Source organism: Ambystoma mexicanum, chromosome 8, assembly GCF_040938575.1.
Source record: "Ambystoma mexicanum isolate Mex_15411 chromosome 8, UKY_AmexF1_1, whole genome shotgun sequence".
NCBI lineage: Eukaryota > Metazoa > Chordata > Amphibia > Caudata > Ambystomatidae > Ambystoma > Ambystoma mexicanum.
In genome coordinates, this window is record NC_090929.1 from 334,185,181 (window position 1) to 334,204,629 (window position 19,449).

General features: G+C 47.6%; 1 protein-coding gene across 8 annotated transcripts in view; it reads left to right on the forward strand.

Moving 5' to 3' along the window:
* TRAF2 (TNF receptor associated factor 2) overlaps positions 1-19,449 on the forward strand; it is a 1,562,837-nt gene that overhangs the window by 1,145,065 nt on the left and 398,323 nt on the right. For 7 of the 8 annotated variants that reach the window (XM_069609765.1, XM_069609762.1, XM_069609766.1 and 4 more), the window contains one exon: positions 170-244. The exons of the other annotated variant lie outside the window; for it this stretch is intronic. In XM_069609765.1, coding sequence (XP_069465866.1) covers positions 170-244 — 75 coding nt within the window. The remainder of the gene's footprint in view (positions 1-169; positions 245-19,449) is intronic. 8 annotated transcript variants of the gene reach the window in all.

Sequence of the window (19,449 nt, forward strand, 5' to 3'; positions counted from 1 at the left end):
ACATATTATAAAACTTCCCAAGCGAAATGCCAACTCTGAAAAGCGAGCCAATATGAATGTTTACCTCATTGGTTGCTTTCTTTGAGGCATTAATGATTTTCCGACTGTCAATTCATGTTTGTGTTTGGAAAATGTGCACTTAAGGGTATGCTTTCCTTTATTTAACCAGGCTCATGACAAAGTCTGCCCAAAGTACCTGCTCACCTGCGAAGGTTGTGGAAGGAAAAAGATCCCTCGAGAGAAGGTAAATGAGTATTAATATTGTTGCTACATTTAAAAAGGTGCTGTTTTTAAGACAATGGGCCTCATTACGGATCCGGCGGTAACCGAGGCGGTAAAACCGCCTGGTTACCGCTGGACTTGTATTACCATTCCGCCTCTGTGATTCCCGGAATTACCGGGGCATTACAACCCCGGTTTTCCGGGAATCACGGAGGCGGAATGGTGTAAATCCCCATTCCCATTGAGTCCTATCGGACTCAATGGAAATGGGGATCATGGAAACACCGGCAGCATCTCGTAATGCTGCCGGTCTTTCCTCGTCCGCCTGCATGCGGGAGGTGTTAAACCCGCCAGGTCAGACCTGGCGGGAACATCACCTCTCGCCTGCAGGGGTCGGACTCAGGCGGTCTGGAAACAACGGTGGCGGCGGGTTTACCGCCACCGTTATTTCCGGACCGCCTGGGTCGTAATGAGGCCCAATGTCTATTCTGTGGTTGGTGTCAGATACCAGAAAGCCTCACTGTTAGGTGTCCGTTGAAGTGGGTCTGTTTTCTTTTTTTTAATGTGGATTAATTCTACCTCATTGAGTGACCATTGCGTTTTATCATTCTATATTCTTCTCACCAATCTAGTCATTTCAATGTTGTGTTGTATTGATACATCGTCCAATTGTGAGGTAGGGTGTTGATTTATTTGTGCAATCCTTCTGAATTCAATATGCCTTGAAGGACTATTAATATATTTATTATTGGAACTAGATGTAAGCACTAATACCCCTATTCTGAAGGTAAAACTGTTTGGTAATAGCTAGCAACAAACTACGCTAAGGCTTGGGTGTTACCACTCAGTAAAGCCGAAAGGGGAGGTTGTTTTTGCTAGTGGCACTCTGGGTCAACCCTTAAGGAACTAAGGTGTGTTCTGTAAAAAGTCAGAGATTGCCGTCTACAGCAAACAAAAAAACATGGCCACCACAGAAATTAAACAAAGGTCTCCAATTGGGAGCTGCACTTCCATTTGCATGGCCTCAAAAAGAAGGAAGGAAGCTGGGTGAGGATACAGAAGACCTCATTGTGTGGCCTCTGGAAAAGGTAAGGAGGTCTGAGAGGAAGGAGGTACCACAGAGGAGGAGTGTGGGAGCATGCTGATACATGTTGCCTTGGGGACAAAGTGCAAGCCAGCGGCTTCAAACTCAGGTTTTCATCTAAAAGAAATTGGGCCTCATTACGAGCCCGGCGGTAACGGAGGCGGTAAAATCGCCTGGTTACCGCCGGACTCGTATTACCATTCCGCCTCCGTGATTCCCGTAATTACCGGGGCATTACAACCCCGGTTTTCTGGGAATTCCGGAGGCGGAATGGTGTAAATCCCCATTCCCATTGAGTCCTTTGGGACTCAATGGGAAAGGGGATCATGGGAAAACCGGCACCATCTCGTGATGGTGCCGGTGTTTCCTCGTCCGCCTGCAGGCGGGCGGTGGTAAACCTGCCAGGTCAGACCTGGCGGGAACGCCACCTCCCGCCTGCAGGACTCAGGATCGGGCGGTCCGGAATTAACAGTGGCGGCGGGTTTACCGCCACTGTTATTTCCGGACCACCTGACCTGTAATGAGGCCCATTGTGTTCCTGAGGAAACGATTGGCCGGAGTGCATGACCTAGGTGCCAACATTTTCTCTTGTTTTTCTCTAGACCAGCATTTCCCAGCTTGTGGCCTTCTCGAACCACATACTTTTTATATCTCGCTTTAAACAGGAAGAATGTTAGAATATTTTATATAGCCTTTTTAGTCTTTCTAAATTACTAGGAAGTCCTAGTTTTGTTTAGGCCCTTATGATCTTGAAGCCTGAGGGCTCCATCAGCGCTTGTAGTTTTATTCAACCTTTCCTCTTTTGGGCAGATAATGATATGAGACACAAACAGAACCGAGATCCTGCAACCAATGCCACACTCTCTACAAATACAAGAAAACAAAACACTTTCTGTCCGAGGCTGCCACCCTCGGTTCTGGATCTGCCACTCCCAAGCATACCAGCTTTCACCATCTTTGATGCAAGAAAACATAAGGCCCAGTTCTTCACATCCTTAATGCCAGAAAAACCAGAAACCCACACATGGCAACATTCACATGCAACCTAAAAAGCTCAAACACCTTCCATCTGGGGCTGCCTCCCCCTGATAAAGAGCCTGCCATGCTCAAGAACACGCTAGTGCCAACTAAATAATCGCATTCCAAATATTATCCTGTCACCGATCAGACATCTCGTCATTAGTCATGTAAAAGAAGTGAAAGGATAGAAATAGGGACTAACACGACACAAGACGACACTCGACACAAACGTTGCTGCAGAGGTGCAGCACATGAAAAATAAAGCACACCAACAATAGAGATGCTAAGAAACCCAAGTCAGGGTGCAGGTTGAATCGAGCTAACCGATTTCTAAATGATGCTTACCTTTTCAACTTCATATTTGTACAAAGGCGTATTACTTTCAGTGCCACAGTTGCTGATTAATGCTCATATCCACTGCTGCAGATTTGTGCATAGGAAACGTCAAAGAATCAATTGCATTTTAAGTTAACTAACTTACACTGACAAACCAGCCACCTCTCAGGATTCTTCTTGATCACTACCACGTTTCATGACTCCAAAACTAAAAAGCAGGGAACCATCACCTTTGCCAAATTCCTCCTTCACTCTTCCACATACTTAGTGCCATAAAACAGCAAAGGCGTTGTCTCAAATAAGCCTCTACATTTACTACCCATAATCATCATTCACCTCATGTGTCCACTATACACATCTAAATGTCATCACATGCACTGGATAGGCAGACTGGCATTTCTTAAATATTGCATCATTAATGCTATAGGAGCTACTTTACAGATTACTATTGTTGATTGCATTAATTTGATATAGAGGTGAGCAGTCACTACCTTAAATTAAAAGTATTACCTTAAAGCAGTGCTGATCAGTCACCACTCTCAAGAAAAAATAATTTAATTAGCAACATATCATTCATACATTTTCCTATATTCACACATGTCCATGATGAAATAGTTTGAAACCTATTTCCACCTTTCTCCTTTGAGACATTCTTTTAAGATGATTGCACTTTTTAATTGTTTTTAAATTAGTTTTGCATAATAAATGTAGTAACAAACAATCCCTTCTTCCCTTCCCCCCCCATTCTACGCCAGAGGGACAGATACATATCTTTATTGCATGCAAAGAACATGCCGGTAGTAATCACAGTATATCCAATATTGTCAGTGCGTGCACCATTGCATTTTAAAGTCACTTTGGAGGTATGATAACACTTGTCTCCAATATTGCTTGAAAGCATCCTGATCCCTGTGCAAGTTGTAGGTTACCCATTCATAGCCACATAGTGTCACACCTTTTGCAACCATTCAAACACTGTCAGGGCTTGTCTCTGCTTCCACTTTTGCATGATTACCAGCCACACTGCTGTAAGAAGGACTATGTATCTCCCTCATTTGTCTTTAAGAATACATCCTATTATCAGGGTCCCACATACTACATAACCATGCAATAATGTTTGTGTCTTCGCTACTGGGGAATATCTCCCTCATCTGTGCCTTCACCTCTTTCCCAGAATTGTTTAATAACCGGGCACCCCCACCAGGTATGGGCCCAATCTCCACTATCTTCACATCCCTTCTACGCTCTGGCAACACTTATGGATACATTATTTGGATTCTGACCGGTGTATTGCCACTGCAACCTTATTTTGTGCCACATTTCCCTGAGCTGGATGGACCTCGTCAGCTTAGGTAGGTTGCCCCATGAATATTCCCACCTTTCCCTTGTAATCTCGCTTCCCAGCGACTTCTCCCACTTTTTCATGTATGCTTTTTCATGCATGGCCAATGTGCGGGAGACGGACTCTTAGCAAGATGTTTGTAGAGGGAAAAGACCAGCTTCTTCGACCCTGATTGTGTTGGTATGAATTCCTCAAATGGGGTCAGTTTGTCTGCTGGCTGCGGCTTGCATGTGTGGGTCTGACAGCCAGTGCTTTAACTGATAGTAGCAAAGCCCTTCTCCCTCACCCACCCCTTTATGCCATTTACAGGTCTTACATCCTATCTCGCAGTTTTTAGGCACTCTAGATTATTACTGTATTCACCTTATGCCACGCCGTGAAGGATCCCTGCTCTAGCTCTGGGAAGAGTTGAGGGTTACGCAACAGGGGTGTAAATGGAGCTGGAGTAGTGGATAGGGCCCCTTTGTCAGAAATGAATCCCAGATATCCGCCACTATGCCCACAATCCCACAATTCTACTAATATGTACATTCAGCGGTCTGCGTGCTTTCCCGAGCCACAAAACCCCTGCGAAGGGTCTTTCCGCTACTGTCCTATCCAGTTTCGGGCACATATTCTGAGTGTCTTCCGAGAACCATTCCCTCACCACCTGGAGTTGTGCTGCTTCATCGTTTTTACGGAAATGCAGGAGCCCTGGACCCTCTCATTTCTTGGAGCCGCCAGGGCATTCATCATAATGTAGGGCGGTTTGTTCTGCCATATATATGCCGAGATCGTTTTGTTCACGGATCTAAAAAATGATTAGGGAAGTGAAAGGGGGAGAGCCTGGAAATAATATAGGATCCTTGGTAGTACTACCATTTTCACCTCAGTTTTCCTCCCTAACCTTGAAGTTGAAAGGGGGCACCATTTCAATAGAAAGATTTTTTTTTCTGCAGTAGCTGCGGGTAGTTTGCTCCATATAGTTGCTTAAGTGTCTTGGTTATGGTGACACATAAGTAAGAGAGCCCTAGCTGTGCCGTCTTAAGATGGGTTTGAGGCTGTATCCATTCTAGCTAATCTAGGTGGACAGACAGGTTTACAATTTCAGATTTTTGCATATTAATGTTTACGCCCGCCACCTCCCCAAATGTCGCAAGTTCCTTAATAAGTGCGGGAAGTGAACTTCCTACTCTGCTAACGCCAATGACATATCATCATTAAAAGCCATCATGTTATGCTCCTCCCCACTGATACTTATCCCCCTGACCCGCTCTGTGGTGCAGTCCTTGGCTAATAAGTGTTGAAAGTTCAGGGCATACAACAATGGTGATAACGGGCACCCCAGCCTTGTGCCCCATCAAATCTGTATTCACCTTCAGAGGTTACCATTAATTGAGAGCCGCATGGAGCGGGACTGATAATTTGCCTGGACCATATGGAAAAATCCAGATACAAACTACATGCACTCTAGAGTACGAGAGAGAAAAGTCCATTCTACACAGTCAAATGCTTTCTCTGCATCCAACAAGACCAGTAATGCCGGTTTCTGCATTATTGAGGTTATCACAAGCAAATGACAGACCCTGCATACATTGTCATGTGTCTGTCTCCCAGGGATAAACCCGAACTCAGCTGGCCAAATGAGTTTTGGCAACAGAGCAGACAGCCTTTTAGCTAAGATTTTGGTATAAATCTTTGCGTCAAGATTTATTAGTGCAATGGTTAGTCCAAACTCCAAATAGGACCCAGTGAGTGTCGGATCCTTGGCTTCGGAAAAAACTACATCTTTTGCCTCATCCATCGTCTTTACATTCCTCCCCTTGAGCCAGAGGTATAGAATTTAGTGAGCCAGCCATCTGGGCCGGGAGCTTTGTTTAGGGAGGATTTTAATAACATCCGCCAATTTGCATTCTTGGATCTCGCTTCCCATATCCTCCCTTTCTAAGCTAGTAATTTTAGGCAGGGAGACCAAATTTAAGTATTCTCTTACTTATCCCCTTCCAGGTTATCCGAGGAGTATCATGCGGAATAGTATTCCGCAAACACTTAGAGAATTGCATCCATGACAAAGTCACGTTCTGAAGGTGTCATCTTTAGGACTGTGTGGGCGTTGTTTTACTTTTAAGTTGTCTCGTTAGCATACAGTTTGCCTTATTCGCCCCTGTATAGTACCATTGTTTTGTGTAGAATAGAGCTCTCTGCTCACTTTGTGCAAAGTAGTTCGAGCTGACCTTGTGTGTGTTTAAGTTCTCTCTGCAGCGCCCTGTTCATGCGTGTCACTATGTTCTGTAAAATCTCAGCTAATTGGTTCTCCAAATCCTTTTCAATCTGCCTCCTTTGTTTCTCCCTTGTGGCTTTCATTACTATCAACTCTTCCCCTCATCACCACTTAAAACGCACCCCATACCGACTCAGATGCCATCCAAGGGTCCATGTTTTCTCCAAATGTATTCCCCAATCGACCCAGTGAGAATGTGATCCTGTAGACGGTCTGACGGGAATCCCCTCTCCAGGGCCCCCAAACTCCTACATTTTTCTTCACTGTGATTGTGGCATGGTCTGATAAAAAAAAAAATGGCACCCTGCTCCACATCTTTTACCCTCCCCATTAATCTTGTGGAGACCCATAAATAGTCTAGTCTAGAAAGCGTGGTGTGGATGCATCATGCAGCACCAACCCTCTGCTTTAGTGCCTACGACGGAGCCTGTATGCTCTGCGATAACCCCATGCTCCTGTCTTCCGGAGGGACCCAAGTCAAATTATCTCCCCCTGCATAAAGATTTCTAATTTTGCCAGTACACACGCAGGAAGCCATCTTGGCCCGTATTAGGAGCATAGACAGTAGCCAGAGTATATGTTTGGTGATCAATGTGCACATGGAGGAATATGCATCTCCCTGCTTGGGCCAACTGCAAATCCAGGACCTGGGCGTTAGGTGTATCCCTGATCACTATTCGCACCCCTGCTCTTTTATCCAGGGCATTAGCTTGGTGACCCGAGAGTATCCCTGAATGTTGAGCCCCATTTTGTCTAGTTTACTAATGTGGATTTCCTGGTACATCACCACACTCCTCTAATGTTTTCCTTTTGACCGGGGTGTTCATGCCCCGGTCGTTATATATAGTAATAGTGAAAGTCATTGCAAAGTTGGACCCAGCCTTCTCCTGCCCATCTCCTATGATTCCCTGGCCACCTTAAACTCTTACCTCTTTGTGTTCCTGTATCCTCCTCCACATCCTACCCCGCCTTTCATTAACACCGTCCCACATTTCCCCAACGACCCCCCAATACCAGCTCCCAATTCCGTGCGGAGAGTCAAAGTTCCTAGTGAAACCTGGACACATGGTTCACAGCTTTGACTCTCCTACACCCCTAGAGCTCAACTTGTGGGTTGTACTAAAACCCCTAAACCTGGATTCCAGTCGACAACCTGCAGCTTGGTAATCCCCACCATCACCACTAAATTAAATAAAACGCACTTGCTCTAATCGAGCTACAACCTGAAGTGGAGCACTGTAAAGTCTCTCCAACCGGCCAAGCCAGGCAGTTTGCCAGTTTTTGATTTTGTGGGTCTGTCCAGCTCAAATGTCTCACCCATCTTCCTTTCGCTATCCTCGCCTCGACACTGTCTTCTATTCACAGGATTTTCTTCTAGATTGAGAACCACTTAGGTAAAGTTCTCGGCTCTCTCATTGCTCCTCTTGCAGCTGCAGAATATTTGCCCCTTCACACGTTGCGACATTGCGGCGACCTTCCCAAGTGAATAACAAACCAAAGACAAATGTCCATTTGTATTTAACGTTTACTTGGGTGAGGAACCTCACAACTGTACCCATTGCTCTTCTTTTTTGCAGGGTGCTTTGTGTCAAGTCTTGGTACAGTTCTATGCCCATCCCATTGATCCTCAATATCTGTTCATTTTGTGTATAGGAGGTTACTGCCGCCAGGACATCTCTCGGTCTGGACCCTGGTTCGTTCTTCCATGGCCCCACCCAGTGGAGCTGTCCAACTGTATGGGCCCCCTCTCCAAATTCCCCTTCCAATAGATCAGCAAAAATGTGTTGCACCATGCTCTTTAGGTCTTTATCCCCAACAGTCTCTGCCAGATTCTTGATGCGCATGCTCAATCTGCTGGAGCGATTCTCTAAATCATGACCCTGTAGTTTGAGATTTTAGGATAGTCCGGAGAGGTGCTCCTGGATTTTGTTGTTTTTCTTTGTGTCGTCTGTCATCTCCTGCAGGGCTTTTTCCGTGGTGTCAGTCCTTTCCTCTAGTTTGGCAATATCCACCTTCAGCTCCTGTGTAGACTGTTTCAGTTCAGATTTCAACATGGCCTGGAAGGTTTCTGTGAGTTTATCTTGAAGTCTTTTAAGCATTGCTGTAAATCTTGGCGACTGCCATGTCGAGCTCTACCTGACTGCCGTGCCATTATGCTTATGCAGAACGGCAGTGGCTCTCCATGCCTTCACTCCTGCGCTGATGTGCCTCCTGTCCCCACTACCTCGAAATGCCATCTTCTACGAGCTTTTGTGGGATTTCTGCCTACCCACCGGGGTTCTCCCTTTGCCTTTTGACATGAGCCACCTTTCCTGAGGTTCCTGTGGTCGCTATATAGGTTTCCACGTTTTACACTTTCACCCGGGACCTACGCGGTCAACCCCCGTTCTTTTTAGCCTTTTCATGGGTTACCATGTTCGGCAGTTGAGATGCTGCTGTATAAAGGCAGTGGGGGCACTCACCGGCCTCTTCTGTCATCTACCTCTCCTTGGAGCCCCACCAGTCACCTTCCTGGGGGCTCTTAGCAGGACCTCACTCCTCAACTGCAGCCTCTTCTCCACTGACGCAGTGGAAGGCTTGTGCTCCAGGCTTATTCTGGGGCCTTCTACACATGGCAAACCAAAGCCTGCAAATGTACCTGCAGCACTCGTCTCCGCTCCTGGGTCCCCATGCTGCGCTGATCACAACCGCCTCGTGGGGTTCTCTGCTCCTCTGTATGGGTCCCAAAAATATGCTCTGCCCAGCCGGTTGTCGTAATATGGGCCACATTTCACTCACCTCCACTGCGCCTTACGTCCGGCCAAGGCTCCCTGATTCGTGCCTCTGAGAGCATCGCTGGAAAGGTCGGTCGGTTTCGCCACAACAGGTCCTGGGTCCGCACACTGCGGGGGGTTCGTCTCTCACTTGCCTGGGTTTAGACAGCAGGATGCACCTCGCAGAGAGTGACCGCTCTCTCCGTTGTTTTGAAATGCTGTCACGGGCACGCCAGCGCGGCCTTGCACCCGGGACCATAAAATTCTGTGTGGGAGGTAATAAGCGTGCGTGCAGGCCACAGCTGTGAAAGTCTTCAGCAAGGCCGCGCTGGGAGTGGACACCTCTCGTCAGACTTGGCTTCATACAACAAAGTTTTCGAAGGAGGTCCAAGATAAAGTTCTGGACCTACCTTTTGATGATAAAGAGTTGTCTCATTTTTCAATGGATGACAAACTCACCAAGACTAAGGGGAGCATACAAACTGCCAAGTGTCTGTCGCTGCTCGTGAAGGCCCCTGTCAAAGGTCAGAGATCTGGGTCCCTATCTCGATCCTCTTCAGGCTTTAGAGGGTTCCAAGATTGCAGGTCGTGCAGGACTGATCCTCTGCTGGGTAACTCCCGCCAGAGGCAGCCACGTGGCCGGTTCTTCTCTCGGTCGTCAGCCTCTCCTTCAGGGACAGGTAGTCTCTCTCTGCCGAAAAGTGATATTTTTTGGCGCTCGCACGTGACTCCCGTGGGAGGACGGATCTTGTCTCATCTGGAGGCATGCCAAACCATCACCGACGACGGGTGGGTTTTGTCCAACGCTCGGGCGGGCTTCCACTTGCCCCTCCCCCTTACTCCACCCATCAGTCCTCCTTTTCAGTAGTCGGAGGCGCCCTCCCTCAGAGCCGAGGTCCAGAAGCTTCTAGATCTCAGGGCTATAGAACCCGTTCCCCTAGTTGAACGAGGGCAGGGCTTCTACTCTCGTCTGTTTATGGTGCCAAAACCTAACCAGGCTGGCCTGCACACCATTCTAGACCTTTCCCAGTTCAACCTTTCTCTTCCCCAAGAGAAATTCAAGATGATTACGCCCTGCAAGATAAAGTCCTCTCTTCAGAAGGGCGACTGGCTCAACGTTGTGGACCTTCAGGATGCTTATATGCATGTCCTGATTTGGAGCTTGCATCGGAAATATCTGCAGTTCTCTCTGGGAGAGGAGCACTACCAGTTTCGAGTGCTCCCCTTTGGTCTAAGCTCAGCGCCACGTGTCTTAACGAAGATGATGTCAGTCATCGCTGCCTTTTTAAGGCTACAGGGTATTCATGTGTATCCATATTTGGACAACTGGCTTCTGCGCAGTCCTTGTCCAGTGAAAGCCTCGAGCAATCTTCAGTCTCTCCTTCGGCTCCTGTTCAGTCTTGGGCTGTCATTGAACTGGCAGAAATCGTCCATGACGATCTCTCAGGACCTGATATTCCTGAGACGATCTCTCAGGACCTGAACACGATTGACTGCAGAGTGTACTTGACGGTGGACAGGATGGCAGATCTGTTAACCACGTGTCAAGTCTTCATTCAGTCGGAAAGCATGTCCGCCTGGTGGTTCCAGAGGCTTCTGGACCTCATGGCCTTGTGCTTGCTCTTCCCCTTGCGCGTCTCAAAATACGACTTACACAGTTGGCTCTTCGGAGCTCCTGGCTTCAGGCAGTGGACCCAGACACAAAGATGGTTCCGGTTCCACCCTGCATGATGACAGATCTCCTATGGTGGTCTTCTTCCAGCAATCTGTCAGTGGGTGCGCCCTTTCAGGAGCTCTCCCCTCAGGTGACCATTACGACGGACTCCTCCCTTATCTGGTGGGGCGCGACGGTGGATCGTCTTCAGGTTTTCGACCTGTAGTTGCTTCAGGACAGACAATTTCACATAAATTATCTGGCGCTTCTGGCGATTTTCCTGGCACTCAAATCTTTCAAGCCAGGGATTGTGAACAAGGTGGTCCGCATCCACACAGACAATGCGGTATCCATGTTTTATGACAACAAGCATGGGGGTACCAGGTCACCTCCCCTTGTAGATCTAGCTATTCAGATTTGGGTTTGGGCCATTCAGCATGGTTTTTGGCTGTTGGCGGTACACATTCCGGACCAGCTGAATGTAACGGCAGACTCTCTCAGCCGGCGAGCGGTGGTCAGCTATGAGTAGGAGCTGAGCACAGAGATCCTCTCTGACCTTTTTCGCCATTGAGGTACTCCAGAAGTGGACCTCTTTGCGACGTCATTGAACAGGAAGCTTCCTCTTTATGCTTCCAGGAACGGGCTCGGAGCTTCTTCCGTGGGGGATGCTCTCAAGATTCCGTGCCACAACATGAGGGCCTACGCCTTCCCGCCTCTTCCTCTGATTCACCGGGTGCTATGCAAGCTCAGGAACATGTCGAATTGCACTCTCCTGTTCATAGCCTCGTGGTGGCCAGCCAGATTCTGGTTTTTGGAGCTTCAGCATCTGTCAGTCTGCTCACCGATCATGCTTATGCTGATTCCCGACCTGCTTCACCAGAGCGATCAGCAGATTTGGCACCCCTCCCCACAATCATTCAGCTTGGCGGCCTGGTGCCTGAGTTCAAATCTTTAGAAAGCTTCAATATGTCAGCGGATGATATGCGTATTATCCACGTGGCTAGAAAACCTTCGACCAGGTCTCAGTATAGGAGCAAATGGCTCAGTTTCTGTCACTGGTGTTTAGCAAAAAGCTGGACCCCAGAGAAGCTGCTATCGACACAGTGGTGTCTTTCATTTCTCATCTGGCAGCTTCAGGCATGCATGTTTTGTCTTGCAGGACTTATTTGTCGGCTTTTGCGGCCTACCTGTCCACAGACTCTTGCACTTTTTCTTTGACAAACCCTGTCATTAAAATGCACTTGCAGGTCTGTTGCATCTGTATCCACCTGTGTGCAGCCCACATCCTAATTGGGATCTGAATGGGGTCCTTACTGCTTTATGTCATAAACCCTTCGAGCCCATGGCTACGGCAGACTTAAAATTCCTTTAATGGAAAATGGGCATTCTGATTGCAGGAACTTCGGCAAGGCGTGTAAGCGAGCTTCAGGTCTTGTCGGTTGAACATCCATTCCTCACCTTTCACAAGGGATAAGGTTGTCCTTCGGACCAATCCCTCTTTCCTTCCAAAGGTGGTATCTGATTTTCATCTGAACCAGTCTATTTCCTCACCAGTTTTCTTCGCAGAACCGGCTTCAGATGGCGAGAGGGTTCTACATGATTTGGATGTAAGGCAAGCTCTTAAGTTTTATTTGGACAGAACACCTAATCTTCGGAGCTCTTCGCAGCTATTGGTGACCATTCGGGGACCCAAAAGGAAAGCCGTCTTTGAAAGCAACTATCTCCCGATGGATTGCTTCCTGTATCTCTGAAGCGTATTCCGTTCAGGGCCTTCAACCTCCAAAGGGAATTCATGCCCATCTTCTACTGGACAAGGCAGCTGCCATTGCCTTCCAAAACGATGTTGCCTGGGAATCCATTGCCAAGGCAGCCGCGTGGGCTTCCCCATCAGCTTTTGTGAAACATTACTGCTTAGACCTGAGCTCCAGAGCTGATGCTCAGTTTGGGCAAGCTGTTCTTAAAAACATTTTTCAGTAAAGGAGTTCCATCCACCCGTTCTCCTGTAAGGAGTGCTTGGTAATCTCCCAAAGGTATGGAGGAAAGGGGACGGGACTAATAAAATTACTCACCCTAGTGAGTACCTCACTCCTAGTCCATAGTCCCCTTTCCTCCATACTCCCGCCCGCCGACCCCTCTAATAAGTATCCTCTATTATTGCTTAAATGGTCTCAGACAAAGCGATAGAAAAGGACTAAAGGGTGATGCGCGGGGTGGAGCTAAGGAGGACAGGGTTACGGCCATGTGTGGTACCCCGCGTAAAAAGAGAAGGACGACACATTTTTCAATTTGATGCTTTTTTACAAAAAGTGCTCCTGTCCCGTCCCACAGGACGGAATGTCCCAAAAGTATGGAGGAAAGGGGACATTGGACTAGGCGTAAGGTACTCACTACGGTGAGTAATTTTATTATTATGTGCAACTGCATTTTGCACATCACTGCATTTATTTAAATGTTCCACATTCTACACTACATTCCTCCCCCTCAAGAGATGCACTTAGCTACATGCTACACCCATACATGGTATTTTTTTAAGGATAGTCCTGCTGCAGACAAATTTGAAGTTCCTACCCATAGTCCCGTCCGACTTCCACATTTATGAGTCAGTAGCACTACAAACGTTCATCATTATCTCTTCGCTGGCAGAGATGGTAGTACTTACATTTCCAAATGGGCATTGAAGTACAGCATTAATAAAGCAAGAATTTCAAAAAACATTTCAACTATTAGTGTCTTTTATCCCCTACAATAAAGGCTTTCTTCTAAGATTGCTTCCTGCCGCAAGAAAGATGACAGCTCTTTTTTTAACATCTTTTTATTAATTTCAGCAACAAATGCACAACAAGCAAAAAGAAAGACAGTGGTCTGGATCATCCCCCTTCCCATTAGTTCTCCAAAAGACTTTGGTACTCAGACACAAATATACGCAATAGTCCATTCTTGTATCAACAAATCAATAATGACAACAGCAACAGGTATCACCCCCGTCCTCAGGCCTCCTCCCCCCTATATCAACCCTTGCATGGTCATCGCTCACAGCTGGTCAATCACATCATTTACAAATTCTTCTCTTCAGGGCCCGGCACAGTTTCACGGGCTTGAGCAAAAAGATACTGTTTATATGGGTCCCATATATCCCTGGGTCTGGCACAAGGATGCACCAGCCTGCTGTACTCCAATTCCATCCCCTTGCAATAAAGAATTTCCTCCCTCCACTGCTCCACTCTAGGGCTTTGTGACCTGCCACACACCATTGCCACTCTTCTCTTAGCAAAAGGTAGGAGCAACTCTGATAATCTCCTCACCCGTGCCGGGATCCGTTTAGTGTTACCCAGCTGGGCAATCTCCAGCGAAAGTTCCACCCTTTCCCCTATATTGTCGCTCAGTATTACCAATGCCTGTTCCCAAAAGCGTAACACTGGAGAGCAGTTCCAGGCTACATGCATAAATTCCATTGGTATCTGGAAAAAAATGATGCACTCTAGCAGGGGTATACTAGAATTGATGGAGGTACTTATAATTAATCCGCTTAAATCGGCTATTTAGGGCAACCTTCCTCGTTTGTTCGCAGCAGTAAGCCCACTTCTCTGATATAGCACTCCCCAAGGAGTTTTCCCACGCCCTCTGTCAGGACTCTGTGCCTCCTGCTCGGCTGTCATGTATTCTACTGTAAAGAATACACACAACTCTGCTAGCATCCACCCTGTCTAGCATTCCGTCCAGTATAGGGGCCACTTCTGGTTCGTTAGGGAAAGCGGGAAATAGACCTCTCCGGGATTCCCTCAATCGAAAATATAAAAACAAATCAAGAGACGTAATATCTCCCTTACTCCTCATCCCCTTCACCGTTATAAATCTCGGAAGCAAGACCTACCTAATTGCTTCGTACACCTGACCAACCCCAGCTCACTGGTCGTAAACTGGAACATAGGTTCCCCAAACCTCTGAGAATACAGAATCTCTTCCTTTACTTTCCTCTCAATACGGGTCCATGATCTACAAGTCAACTCCACCCTATTCTCCACTACAGATGTTCTACCAGGAGCCGTTAATATCACTGCTCTAAGAAGATAGGCGCTGCAAGAGCCCTCCCCACTTCCACATGCCTTTGATCTGTGTTTCCCCCAAACCAAAGCGATGGCTGCGAACTCTGAAAGTGGGAAAAACCACATAACAGGTTATCATGCCATGTTCTTTCTGTAGAGGGGCGCCTGTTACCTTTTTTGAAAATGTTTTGTTAGGAAATTGGTGTTGGTTACCCTGAGTTACCTGGGGGAACCCAGCTCCACCTCACTGATGAGGCCCAACAAGTCTGAAACACGTGTATGGGGTTGCTGTTGGTAGTCTTGTTCAGAAGGGAATTGCCATAGCATTTCGGTGCTGGACTGCCCATGTGGGCGGGACAAAGACTGATATGCGAATGGATATTTCCCATCTGTGAAAGGTACAGTGAGCAAAAAGCGATGGCTGCAAACTCTCAAAGTGGGATAAAAACACAGAACAGGTTATCATGCCATGTTCTTTCTGGAGAGGGGAGCCTGCTAACTTTTTTGAAACAATATTTTAAGAACCCTGCTTGGGTGCCCTGTAGTACGCGAAGAAATCGGGCAGAGCCAACCCTCCTTTATCCAGTGGTGCCACCAACTTCTCCTATGACACACACGCCTGTTTACCCACCCAGATAAACTGCACTATTTCCTATCGTACCTCGCAGAAATATGACCTTGATAGCGCTAAAGCCACATTAAGAAATACATAAAGGAACCCCAGCAATGAGACAATTTTGACTAACTATATCCTCCCATAGAGGCTAAGTGGCAGCCCCATCCACCAGCACACCACCAACCGAGTATGCTCTAGCACATTTTCATAATTCCGTTTATACAACTCTTCTGGGGACCGTGCAATCTTTCCCCAAATATCAAGTGGAAAGTGCATGCCACTGGAATCCGAAATCATTGTTAAATCGCTTAGTACCTTCAGTGAGGGGGAAAGGCACTGATTTAGTAACATTAATCCTTAACCCAGAGAAATCCCCAAAAGCCAGTTTATCCTCCATAATTGGTCCTAGATTATTCTGTGCATCACTGATATAAAGTACTATATTGTCCACATAGAGAGAGATAACCAACCTATTTTTAGCTGTTTCCCTCTTTGGACACAGTATTGTCAAAAAGTGCAGAAGAGCACACCTTTTGTCAATTTGTCCTTTGTACATTCAGCGCTAGTTCTGTGTTACCAAAATTTATACTAAATTTTAGGTGCGACAGAGACAGATCCTGGGCTACAGAACCAAATATAGTAGAAAAGCTTGTGGGATCACTTTCAAACAAAAATGACCATCACCCTGTGCACACTTTTTTAGGCATTGAACAATGCAAAATGATATTTACCTAAGTTGTATTTCAACATGTATAATTTAATCTTGCTTAAATAAAGTAAACATAAACATCAATTAGTTTCATTAATTTCAGTTCTATCACAAGGTCTGGTTCCAGTACCTCATTGAAGTTCCCGCGTATATATTTGCTATGGCCAGGTGCTTATCCAACTGCTGAGCAATCCACTCCAGTGCTTCCACATAATCCTGGCTGGGGCCGCAGTAATTAAGCTAATCGCCTGACCATAACTAGTCCCCAACACCAACAATGCCTGCCCTCCTGATCTTTGATCAGTGTGTCCGGCAAAACCCAACAGTATGCAGACCCCCCCTAGAATAGGATGAGTAAGAGGAAAAATACCAGTGACAGCCCCATGCCCACCCAAATCGGGCCTCCCCTTTTGGGGTCAGATGTGTTGCTTGGAGAAACACTACATCAATCGGATGCTGCATATACAGCAGAACTTCACGAGAGGGCAGTTCAGTCCCCTAATAGTTCATGTCATACATTTAAGTGTTTTAGCCATGCTTGTATACTACCATCACAACATTTGCCAGTTTCTTAAACCTACATCTAGCGTTTCTATACCACCACATCAAAAAGTAGAACGACATCTGACCTTGAGCGAGAGCGATCCCTAGGACCAGTGTTCCTTCCCAACCCTTATTCAACCCCCGACATCCCCCTCAAGAGCAACCCCAACCTGCCAGTTGCCACCACCTCCCCACAACCCACACACTAATTTATGCTTCTGCATGAGGGTCATACTAGCATCCAACTGCATCAGCACCCCTGCTGCGAGTTTGCTCCCCACTTGCCACCTTCAAACATGGGCATCACAGTAATCAACATCAGCCACCCATCCACTTTCCTATTTCATGGGAAGTAATCCCCCCCTACCCCCCTGATCATTGTTCCCTCTTCGGCGCAGCCCCATCAGCAGAGTTTCAAGAAACGTATTGGCTTCCTCAGGAGTTTGAAAAAACAGCGCTGCCCTTCACGCTCCACCCTGAGTTTGGTGGGGAAGAGCATGGCATACTTCATGCCTCTCACCCTCAGTCTCTTCTTAACATCAATGCACATCCTCCTGGATGCCTGCACTTTGGCCGAGAAATCAGGGGAAAAGTCGGATGGAAACACTCTATATATCAGCGATCCTTTCTCTCTGGCTTTCCGCGAAGCAAGGTCTCTGTCACGATAATTCAACATCTTGGCTATTATTGACCTAGCCGGTACGCCGGGGATCAGCTTCCTCCCTCTTGGGACTCGATGAGCTCTTGCCACAATGAACACAGCTGAGAAGTCCTCTCCACCAAGGATTTCCTCTAGAATGTTTTCGGCCACAGGTTGCATGTTGCATTGATCAGCTGCCTCCGGCACACCGACTATTATCAGATTGTTCTGGCGTGATTGTGACTTATCTCCCAGTTCTTTGAGAGCCCTCTGGACCAAGGCAAGGGCCCACGCAGCAGCGGACGATTCATCTTCAACTGTCAAGACTCACCCGTCGACCTCATCCAGCCTCTCCCCATCTAATCGCACTGCATGTGATCCACATTACATGTCCATGTCCAATTTCCCATACAGTGATTGTATACCTGCGTGTAGCTGACTGAACATGGTCTTAATGTCACTGAACGCTCCGTGAGGATCCATTGGGGGCGGTCGAGAGGCTACCCGATCCGGACATTCCTCCACCACCGCCTGGTGTCCAGCCTTGTCAAGGTCTCAAACTGTAGCTTTGATTGCTGCTTCCCATCCTTCTGTGATTTAGACATGGTTCTGTCCATCGTCTCTTATTCCGTACTTCGCTGTCGTGTTGCGCCAGATGCACCACTAGCTGAGCCTACAGGAAACACTGTTGCAGAATCCACCACTGCGCCCCCACTGTTCCGAGCTAGGGCACACTCGCGACTACTGTTTCCAAGGTGTGCAGGATATTGGTATCATCTGTTGCCACCTACTGTCACCCTCCCAGTTGGCGTCTGCAGTCCCTCTCGGGAGTCGTCAAATTTAGAACCCCTGCAACGAGTTCACCAACATAGAGGGGCCCAGGTTCACTCAAAAGATCACTCCAAGCCTTGACCTCACCTCACTGCACTGGTGGGGGGGGGGTTCCCTTAAGTTTCCCTGAGTGGGTTCCTGCTTCCATCTTACCCACCCAGCTCTATTCTACCTTTGAAAGCCTGGTTTGCAAGTCAGTCATCTCTCCCTCCTCCACCCTGACCACTGCTACCATTTACCGGCCTCCAGGCGCCACCGCCTTGTTCGTCGCTGAATGGGCTGATTTCTGCTCTTCCTTACTTTCATCCACCTCCAACCTCCTCCTCCTGGGTGATTTCAACATCCAACTGGACTCCCCTTGCTCTGCATCCACTCTCTTCACTGACCTCTGCACTTATCTTTCCCTCTCCATTCTCCTGTCTGGGCCAACCCACTCAGCTGGACACACCCTGATCACTCTGACCTCTTTCTCCCCCCAGGTAGCCCCCCCGCTCTCCTGGTCTGACCATTCTCTCCTCCCACCTGGGTCCATCTGGCCCTCTGACTGCCCCCCAGAAAACCCTGCTAACCTTGTTCACTAAAATCCACCTGATGAAACGAGTGTCAGCTGCTGCCTTCTCTTCCACCTTCATCCCCCAGCCCCCTACCTCTGTTACTACCTCTCCACCGTTCAATAACCAATACTCTTGACATTCTTGCCCCAGTCATAAGGATCTGCCTGAAACCTGCCTCTTAGCGTAACAACTGGTATGAGTCAGAACGTGCGGCACTGAAACAAATGTGCAGGGACGGCGGAACGGAACTGGCAAACCTCAGGCTCACCCTCTGGCAAATTGGCCTGCCGCCTGCGCCAAAGGCAATACAGACTCTCCATCCATGCAAGTAAAGAGCCCAAATTCTGGCAAAGGTTTCCGGTGCATCCAACAACATGGCTCAACTTTATAAGATCTGCAGGGAACTAGCCAACCCTTCCGTAGTCTCATTCTCCCTTTCTACTTTCCAGGCCCTCTGCAACACACTGGCCACACACTTCACCACCAAAATCCAGGACATCCTGAATGCCCTTGCTATTCACCCTCCCAACCCATCCCACACTTGCCTCCCTTGGCCCCTCACCCTCCTCCTTCCTGTGACACCTGAATAAGTTACCAGAGTTGTCCGCTCTATGAAGGTCTCTTCTGAACAGGTTTCCCCTTGCTCATCCAGGACCATCAAGGATAACATTGGCTCTCTTGCTCCGCACTTGCAGATTTCTGCAATCACTCTTTTGACACTGAAGCTTCCCCTCCTTCCTTAAGCACTCCTTTGTGCACCCATTCATAAAAAAGCCTTCTGAAGACCCTACCTGCCCTGCCAACTACTGCCCTATTTCCATCACCCCCTTCCTGGGGAAGCT